This window comes from Cupressus sempervirens, chromosome 4, assembly GCF_028749045.1.
Source record: "Cupressus sempervirens isolate cs-2001-9-10 chromosome 4, ASM2874904v1, whole genome shotgun sequence".
NCBI lineage: Eukaryota > Viridiplantae > Streptophyta > Pinopsida > Cupressales > Cupressaceae > Cupressus > Cupressus sempervirens.
In genome coordinates, this window is record NC_143121.1 from 320,916,923 (window position 1) to 320,927,846 (window position 10,924).

General features: G+C 33.0%; 1 protein-coding gene across 1 annotated transcript; it reads right to left on the reverse strand.

The window, feature by feature from the left end:
* Positions 1-5,354: 5,354 nt before the first annotated feature.
* LOC149561328 (uncharacterized) lies at positions 5,355-8,855 on the reverse strand. Its single transcript, XM_089823775.1, has 2 exons — positions 6,189-8,855; positions 5,355-6,071 (listed from the first exon to the last, which is right to left on the reverse strand). Exons 1-2 carry the CDS (start codon positions 8,794-8,796, stop codon positions 5,620-5,622), a joined length of 3,060 nt encoding a protein of 1,019 aa, XP_089679901.1. The 5' UTR covers positions 8,797-8,855; the 3' UTR covers positions 5,355-5,619.
* Between the last annotated feature and the right edge of the window lie 2,069 nt (positions 8,856-10,924).

The window sequence follows — 10,924 nt, forward strand, 5'->3', positions numbered from 1 at the left end:
ATTATTAAGAATTCTAGATCGCATGATCTAAGCATGAGTTTAAATATGAGAATTAAATTATAGAAATTAATAATGTTATTTTAATTTCTTAAAAGTGCACATAAGATTAAAGTAATAAATTAATTAAGAATAGAAGTCAAGTGGAATATTAAATAAAGTTATTTAATAATTCAACTTAATGTGCATGAAAGTTGAATGCAAAATAAAAGAAAAGATAATAAAGGTTAATTTGGAGTTAACTGAGTTGTGCAAAGAGTCTTCTCGGGTAAATGCACAATTAGTGCCCCGATTTGAGGAGAAATTGCTTATCACAACTTTGGGGGTTCATTTTTGAGATAGACGAATTTGGACGAGAATTTTTGGGAGACAATTTTTGGAAGCAAATTTCAGAAGGTTGATACCAAGAAAGTTTTCTAGAGGAAGGTTATTGAGAAGAGCGAATTCTCATACAGTTCCTGGAGATTGCATAATAGCATCAGGATCAGGTAGGGTCTTGTGTTTTTGATTATCCATTAAATACGCAATTATCCTTTCCTGTCTTCCTCGTGTCTGGGGTTTGTAGATCTGAATTCTCTGTGATGAAAGTTTTAACTTTTCAATATTGTGAATTTATTAATTGCTCTTCAATAATTTCTGTATCCATGGAGACTGGATGAATTATTAGAACCCTTGTTTTCTTGATTTAGAAATTAAGATTTAATTTGGTAAGGGTTTTGATTTTGGAAATTGAAAATTCTAGATTAAATATATATATATATATTTCCTTTGGAGGAAATTGTTTTAATAAAAGTAAACAAAACTAATTAAAAATAAAACTTAATTTGTTTTTAAAATAATGATGAAAATTTAAAACAAAAAAAACAATATATATAATATATTGGAGTGGGGCAGGGCCACCACTTCCCACGCCCCACACCCACGCTGCCGCGGTAGGTGGTACTGCTGCCTGCGGCAGCAGTAACACCTGCGGCCGCAGGGTATGGCAGGTCGGCGGGCCTTTAAACACGCCATTATTTTATTAAAAGAAAATAAAAATGATTTAATTTTTATTAATCATTTTTTAAAAAAAAATGATTTAAAATTGTTTTAATTAATATAATTATTATTTAATTTAAACTTTATTAAATTTTAAATTATATTGAAATTTTATTAATATTTATTAATAATTTTATAAATAAATAAATTATTAATAAATGTAATATGGTCCTTTATGTATTATTAATTAATTTTATTTAAAGTTTGATTTAAATTAAGATTAATTAAATCAAAAATTTGTTTAAGCAAGTTTAATAATATAATACTATTTTTAATGAAAGTGTAGATCATTATAATCAAAGATCAACAAGTATTATTATTAATTTAAATATTACCCTTAGATTGTTTTAGGACTTTGACTTAAAATCAACTAGGGGTAATTAAGTGTTTCATTTGGAGTTAGGAATGGGATAATTTGTAAAGGTGAACTATGGATTCTATCTGTTTAAAACATACGTTCAACTGGAAATGGAAATCTCACATTAACTCAATAGTATATTATCAATCAAATTGAACTATAAATTTTTTTACTTGAATATAAACACTGAAAACTGAAACCTTATTGTTTAACTCATCTGTATGTTTTCAAATCAAAACCAATTGTGAGACTATGATGTTTTCTATATATTGTCTATGCTTTGAGTGTTATGGGGTTGGTTTAGCTTTGACCAGTTTAGGATGTTACCAGAGGCTCAGGGTTTGTGAATGTGAGGCTAGGATGATTTGTTCTCGATCTTTTCAAACCAACCAAGGTAATGTGATAGTATGCTCTATGATGGATGTATTTACTGTTTGTTATTGCTTTCCAGTTTCCTTGTGTGAAGCTGAGGTGTATGTATTTGAGATACCTAACTTAACCATTTTTTAGTCTCGATCAGTTATATTTGATAACCATTTCTGAGTCTCGATCAGTTATACTTGTATTACCTTCTGGTTGCTTAGACTGAAATGTTTGTTATGTTCTTGATGATGTCATGTGTTGACTTGACCATTTGGAGTCTTCGATCAGTATTGTAATTTACTATGGAGATACTTTCTGGTTGCTCATTGGAGAACCATTGGATTTTGTGACTTATCATTGATGCCTTCAGTTGCTGATAGAGAACTGTCGTGATCATATGATTACTATTTGATATTATCTGTTGCTCATGAAGAACTGATGTAATTTTCTGGATTATCTTTTATGATGTTTTTTAGTTGCTTGTATAGGACTGAGGTGGTTTTATTATGATTCTTTGATTTGTGATTTCATGAGCCTAGGGTAGGTTATCTATGTGTAGAGTTGGGAAGTGGCTTGCAATGGGGGTCGGAGCCCTAAGAGGCTGCCTTGAGAAACCCATTGTAAGTCATTTTTAATAAGTGAAAACATTTACACTAAATGAGAGAAAATGAACCTAACAAGATAATTGTATGTTCTCTCCCATGCCTTGAGTGTTAGTACAGGCTAGGATGGGATAGAGAGGACGCTTGGTTACGACCTTGCATTCCATAGTAGTCCTCGTCAGTACGAGAGGATACTAGTGGCCGTAGGATCAGTAGGGACCCGAGATTCCTAAGGGATTGCTCAGGTAACTTCTACATGACTTTTGCAATGACACTTTCCCACTTGCATTTTAGGTTTCCTACAGGTCTTGTGGTACCTCTGGGATTTAGATGTCGATCTTTTTAGGAACCCTTGAATTAGCATACTTATAGGATTTCCTGGACTTAGAGAGTATTTATGATTATAGGTTTTGTTATCCTATTTGGGACTTGAGACTATCTCCTCAACGTGGTGGGAGTGGACCATTTAGGTTCCACGCGGTCGGGTGGTAGTGCTTTTACTCTTACCATTGAGATCCGTTCCGTGGTCACCGTGGCTGGAGTTTTCGTGATTGGCATTTACCTTCACTATGTTCTTGGATTATTATGATGGATGGTTAGATTTTATGATAGATGTTTTATCATTATGGATGCATGGATGTATCATGTATGGTGAATAGTTTTCATATATTTTTACTGTACTTTGTATCATGGATTTGGGGATGTTGTATCTTGATCTTTACATATGTATATTCTTTTAAGCCTTTCATACCCTATGACTTGTACAGTGGATGATTGAGCATTTCGAATTAATTTGCCGAGAGGCATTCGGAACAAATGTATATTATGGACATGGGACTTTCTGATTATTCTTTCATATGTATGTGATAGTTGTTAGACTTAGATTTAATTAAATTTAAACGTGACTCAACGTCTTGGGATCTTTAAGAAATGTAACTTGCAATGTATGTTTGTCGATGATTACATGTTATTGCTTCAGCTACTATGTGTTTGATGTGTATGTTATATTTTCTTACTTTAAAAAAAAAAATGTTTAGCAAACTTAGTGAAACTTTAGGTTAATTCTTTTGGATACTTTGGCGGGGCGTTACAACCCAATGATAATCTTGAAACCAACTGATACCATAAGTAGTAGGATTTTTTGATTTTTTAATCCAAGATTTCTAACCATTTCCATAGATAGAATATTATCAATACTACCTCAATCCATAATAACCTTTCAAATTTTACCTCTAGATTTACAAATTGTTCTAATCAAGTTCCTTCTTTGAACTAGTTCCTCATCATTCTTAGCCAACATGATTCTTCTCATCAAGATAGATTATCCAAGCTAAGGTGAAGCCAAATCAAAATCAAATGTTTCATCTTTTTTATCTTCATATACCACCAAGTTATTTCTAACAACCACTCTACTATGAAATTCAACATATCTGTGTCCTTCTTTACCACATTTAAAACAAGTAGCTTTGAACAAATATTTTCTATCAGAAGCTACTCGGTTACCCTTATCCACTTCTGTTAATTGTTTACCTTGCTTTCTTCCTAACTTATATTCATCCTTCAATGCATATTGATAGACATCTTAAACTAAACTAAGTTCCAACATACTTAACTTGTCATGAATGTTAAATATCAAACCATTAGTAGACCTTGAAATATTTTCATTAGAAGATTCATTATGTCTAGATTTGATTTGTACCTTGTTAAATTCTTCAATATATTCTTTCATAGACATATCCTTCTATTTTGAGTTCTGCAACTTCTTAAACAATTCAACTTCATAATATTCAAGAATGAACTTAGCCTTCAATCTAGAAACCATTACGACCAATACATTCTAGATTACATACTAACTCTTAACTCTCAAGCTATTCCATTTCTCTATCGATCATGCTCTCTCTACAACCACCTCATGATATCTCACAAGACTCAATTACATTACATACATAGCCATCTATACACATAGCTAGACTTTTAGTTCACATTCTCCAATAATAAGAAACATATTATACAATATAGGTCTAACCCTCAATGAATTAATGACCACATGCATAATACATTATAAGAACTTTGACGACCTTAGATATAAGTCCACACATTACCCAACTATCTAGATTTAAGAGCGCATAAACTATCTCCCAAATATAGAACCTTGCCAAAAGAAATGCAATGCATCGTATGAAGAACCACATAGGAAATAAACACATGAGAAGATGAAGCATAACTCCAACCAATTATAATATTAAATTCTATGAACATAGGATAGTCATAGAAGATAGGTCCACAATAAGAAGCCAAGACCATAATTTCTGGAAAGGGAAATCAAATGATCACTAAAGCAAACTGCTCGACATACAACTAGAAAATAGAAAATGAGAAATTATATTTTTGGGGATGCAATATTTTCAACAACCCAAGGATGCTCCTACATCAATTCATTAACTCCTTGGTATTTTATATTTTTCATTCCAATAATTTGTTGTTTCTTCTTATTTGTGGACTATTTTTTGTCATTTTCTAACAATGTTTTGTTTTTCCATTGTTGCCTGATTGTTTTAGTAATTTTCATCTCATTTATATTATAAAATATATTTAATTTTAGCTTATTTTTATTAGAAAATATACTTAAAAATAAATATCAAGTTTTTCATTAATGTTACAATAGAATATATTCTATTGGGTAAACTCACAAATTTTATTTAAAGAAATAAACATTTTAATATGGTTAAAAATTAAAACTTTATACCTAATAATTGTGCTTTATGAGAAGTAATAAAATAATTTAGTTTAAGACTTTTATTACATTTCATCAAAAACAAATCTTCACTTAAAAATTTAGAAGAAATATTTGATTTCTAAATATTTTCTTATAAAATATAATGAAAAGAACATAGATATTATAACTAAATATCAATGATTCAACATTCAAGAACTAATATAAATTAAAATTAAATATAAATTATATTTATAACACCCAAGATATGAAAATAATATTACAAAATATTACATATATTAAATAGTATTATAAACTATGTATCTCTTTTATGAGAATTTCAAGTTTGTATTAACATACATCCATAGAACCACTTGACTCATATGTTCAAAATAAATCACATTCAGATGTCCTTTCCACTCAAAGTTTCAAATATGGTACCTTGAATCATGTGAAACCATTATAACATATGGGTGGCACATGTTGGACATTACTCCATCTGTTAACAATAGACTATCAAGAAATAAAGTAAGAATATTTTGAGGCACTTAAGATGTAGATGTAGACCAACTTCCTCTATTTCCACCCTCTATTGTGTTCATATTTCTTTCACTAATAAAAGGTGAGATATCTATTGGAAACTTAAAAGTTTTTGGGGCACCAAGAAATGTACCACTAATTGTATGTAATCTATCAACTACCTCTGTCATAGTAGGTCGCTCTTGAGGTAACTCCCGTGTGCAAAACAACCCAATTTGTATAGTCTGGGAAAGGCATTCCATTGCCATTGATATCTCTGATTCATGAGCATCCATAAGAAGGAAATTATCCACCACATGTGAAATTCTTTCTGGAAAATACATTTCTATCCACTTTCGTAGATTGATTCCTTCACTGAACATATCATCTGTTGGTCTCTTTCTTGTCAACAACTCTAGAAGTAAAATTCCATAGCTGTAAACATCTCCTTTTGTAGTCAAATTTAGGCCTATTCCATACTCTATAATAAGAAATAAACCAAAATTAATTGTTGTAAAACATTTGAAGAATTCAACTATTTATAAGATAAACATGGAAAAGCAGTGAAATGTAGACAAAAATAATAAGAAACCTATACCTGGTGCAATGTATCCAATAGATCCTTTTAGTACGTCTGTAGAAGTCAAGGAATTCATAGAGTTTCCAAAAATAAGTTTGGAAAGGCCAAAATCTGCTATGTATGAAGTCATATCATCTCCTAATAGAACATTGCTGGGCTTGAGGTCACAATGAATCACTTGAACAAAGAAATGATGGTGAAGATACACCATTCCTTGTGCTATCTCCGTTGCTATCCTTATTCGATCATTCAAACTTAATCTGCATTTACCCCCTTCACTAGGATGTATCCATCTGTCTAGACTTCCATTTGACATTAGTGGAAGAATTAAGGCTTTAAAATCTAGGTTGGAGCATGCTGAAATGATTCTAATTATGTTGCGGTGTCGAACTCTCTTTAATACATTGCATTCTCTGCTAAACCTTTCCTGATCATATTCATCTTGCAACTTAAGAACTTTAACAGCAACATTCCTACCATTATATAAAATCCCTCTGTAAACTGACCCAAAACTGCCAATTCCTAAAAGATTTTCATCACTGAATCCACTAGTTGCAGCTATAAGTTCTTGATATGAAATTTTTGGAGGCCATATATTGAGTGCAGGAATATTGGAACCTTTGCATGATCTATAGGAAAATGCTACCAATAGAAGAGACATGATCAAAATTGTAATCCCAACTACAACTGAAATTATTACCTTTTTTGATATTGATGGTTGCTTGTGTTTGGAATGAGAGCACGGTGGCAAGTTGATCCATCCACCACAGAGTCCAAGATTTCCCATAACTTCTGAGGCATCAAGTGTTGCAAAAACTCCTCCTTTTGGAACCTCCCCAATCAACCCATTTGACGATAGATTGAGATGTCTAAGCATTCTCATTTTTTCAAAATCTTCTGGTATCATACCTGACAAGTTATTACAAGAAAGATCCATTGACTGCAGATTTTGTAGGCCTGCCAATGATGCAGGGATTGGCCCCTCAAATCCATTCATAGAAAGATTTAGATACTCCAACGCCTTGCAGCCTGCTAGCACACTAGGAATGCCACTTGAGAAATTATTTTGAGAAACATCTATAGCTAAAACCATAACCATTTTGCTCATTTCCAAGATGGAGCCTTGCAGGGAATTTCCGGAAACGTTGAAATAGAGCTGCAGATTTTGAAGACTTGTAACTTCAGGAGGAATATTTCCCATTAGTTTGTTGTGCGCCAAGTCCACCACTTCTAGAGTCTTGCATCTACCCAGACTGGCAGGTATTTTTCCTGATAGCTGATTGTGATCAAGATAAAGCATTCTTAATTGTGGAAGGTCACCAAGGCTATGAGGAATTTGCCCTGAAAGCATGTTCTTGCTCAGCGACAGCAATCCAAGCCTTTTTGATTGGCCAATTATTTCTGGAATTCTTCCCTCTAAATTGTTTGTGTCAAGGTATAATCTTTCCAGATTTTGGAGTTTACCAAATGCTGTTGGAATAGTCCCATTGAATCGGTTTATTCCCAATTTTACTAGTGTTAGATTTGTGAGGTTACCAATCTCCTCTGGTATGTTTCCCCTAATTGTGTTTGCCTCTAATGAGAAATAAGAGAGTGAATTTGAAAGCCTACCAACTGAAGTGGGCAAGATGCCAGTGAGATAATTATTTCCCAAACCAAGATGTTCCAAGCTGGAGCAATTAGTTAATACTGTTATAATCGACAAACCACTGCTTCCGCTCACAAAACGGTTTTGGAATAAGGCTACCGCCCAAAGCTGCTGCATTTTCCCCAAATCAAGGGGCACTGTACCGCTCAGTTGATTTTGCCACAAAGCCAGCATTTGCAGTCGAGTCCAGTTACCCACTATGCTTGATATTTCTCCACTGAGCTGGTTAGCCCCCAAATACAACTCTTGCAATTCTGACAGCCTTCCAAACTCCCATGGAATGGGGCCGCTTAATTGGTTCAGAGTTAACACTAATTTTTGGAGATGAGTGCAATTAGAAATGGCAGCGGGGATCGATCCCATCAAGTTGTTGAAGCCAAGACCCAGCCCTTTTATCTGGCTAAGCATACCCAACGCAGCAGGAATGGTGCCTTTGCGTCTATTTTCGTTGAAGTCCATTAAAATTAAAGAGGACAAGTTTCCTAAGAAAGGTGGGACTGTACCTGTCAATTTGTTTGCTCCCAATGCCATGGTTTCCAAATTTGAAAGAAGACTAAATTCAGAGGGAATGCTTCCACTTAAATTGTTACCAGACAACCGCAGCACTCTCAAGCGAAACAGCTTTCCAAGATGATACGGAATATGGCCCTGGAAGCTATTGTTTTTGAGATTAACTGCTCTGAGGAAGGAAAGATTACCCAGAAAAGGAGAGATTGGGCCATATAATCCCATACCAGTGAGATTCAAAGAAACCACGCGCTGTCTGCGAGAAGAGCAGATAACACCAGTCCAATTGCAGAAGGTGTGATTGGGAGACCAGTGGAGGAGGGAGTTGTATGGATCGAGAAGCAGAGAAGCTTTGAAAGCCATGAGAGCTTGCTGGTCAGAATAGTTAGAGGGCTTTGCCACATGAGAAGAAGCAGCAGAATAATCATCAGAGACACAGAAAAAGAGAAGTAGAATAATCATCATCTTCATTCTCAGCTTAGCCCACACAAGCACCCAGAAAAAAGATACGTACTTTTACAGACAATGGTTAGATGCGCTTATAAATTTCCCATACAAATAAAATATGTATGTTCTTTCTATTCTTGAGGGCCATCTTTTTAAATAATATCTTTTAGGTTTTTCTTCTATATTTCAAAATACATAAAAGGTTTCATTTGTCATCACTTCACCGACACACTTAAAACACAATACATAGTTGAAAAGAGAAGGTGAATGCAAAGTCAGATCATTTGAATTTTTCCATTATTATTTATTGCTAAACTTGACTTTGTAACGGTTGGAGATCATAAATTTAAGTCAAAATCATGCGACCCAGAAAATACCCCTTTTTTTCAAAAGTGACAAATGAATTAAAGCCTGAAAATGAGGTGCATTTGGTTCTTTCTATTCTTGAGGGCCATCTTTTTAAATAATATCATTAAGTTTTTCTTCTACATTTGAAAACACATAAAAGGTTTCATTTGTCATCACTTCGCTGACGTACTCCACATGCAATACATAGTTGAAAAAAGAAAGGAGAAAACAAAGTTAGTCCACTTGTTCATATCATTTGAATTTTTCCATTATTATTTATTGGTACACTTCACTTTGTAACGGTTGAAGATCATAAATTTGAGTCAAAATCGTGCTACCCTAGAAAATGTCTTTTTTCAAAAGTGACAAATAAATTAAACCTTGAAAACCATGTGCATTTAGCTCTTTCTATTCTTGAGGGCCACCTTTTAAAATAATATCATTAAATTTTTCTTCTACATTTCAAAACACATAAAAGGTTTCATTTGTCATCACTTCATCAGCGTACTTTACTCGAGACTCAATACATAGTTGAAAAGAGAAGGTGAATACAAAGTTAGGCCACTCGATCATATCATTTGAATTTTTCCATTATTATTTATTGGTACACTTCACTATCTAACGGTTGGAGATCATAAACTTAAGTCAAAATCGTGTTACTTTAAAAAATGCATTTTTTAAAAAAGTGACAAATGAATTAAAGCTTGAAAATGAGGTGCACTTAGTTCTTTCTATTCTTGAGGGCCACATTTTTAGATATTATTATTAATTTTTTCTTCTACATTTCAAAACAAATAAAAGGTCTCATTTGTCATCACTTCACTAGCGCATTCTAGACATCACTCATATCATTTAAAAATTTTCATTATTATTTATTGGTACACACCACTTTGTAACTGTTGGAAATAAGTTTTCATTTTCCAAAATTTTCAACTCTGTCTACTACAATTTTCTTTTGCACTTGAGAATTGAGTAGAAACGTGATCTAACTTCACCAGTACAGCCTTAATGTTCCACCACTCTCTATGCATGCCTGTGTAATTAATTACTTCATGTTATGCTTGGTTGCAACAACAAGACTAGTAGCAGTCAAGTCAATTTTCTAGTTGTAGCATTTATCATCACAAGATGTTTAAAACTGCCACGGTTACCAACTCAATCAGGGTCGTCGAGGAAGTTATTGTCCGGTTACCCATAGTGGATATAAATAAATCATCCACATAATAAGACAAGATAGACTATTGTGTTATTAGCCTTTTTAGTTCTAAAAAAGTAACAACTTTGAAATTTTTGAAATTTAACTCAATGAGATGTTCGGCAAGCTTTTCATATAGGGCTCGATGTCTTTATTTAAAACATAGGATGATTTTACAAGCTTGCACATTTGGCTTTCTTTGCCATTGAATTCATATGTATTGTTTCTTTGATATGACATTCATTCACCATTCACTTGATGAACTTAAAATATATTTTTCTCTGCAATATCTAGTAGAGCACAACGTTAGTCCATTTCATTTCATTATAGATACAAATGTTTTATTATAATTTATGTGTCTTTTTTTTAAAGTTGAACCTTTTGCAACAAGTTGGGGTTTATTTTCTTCAATTGAATCATTTTCTTTATGTTTGTTTATAGAGATCCACTTGCAACTAGTTAATTTACAACCAAGTAGAGAACAAAAAAACACATGTATAATTTTTCAATGGATCATCACACTCATTTCGCATAGGTTGTCTCCACACAAAAATATCTCTATGTTATTTATTGAGAGTTGGTTTTGAGTCCATTATTTTCAATGGACTC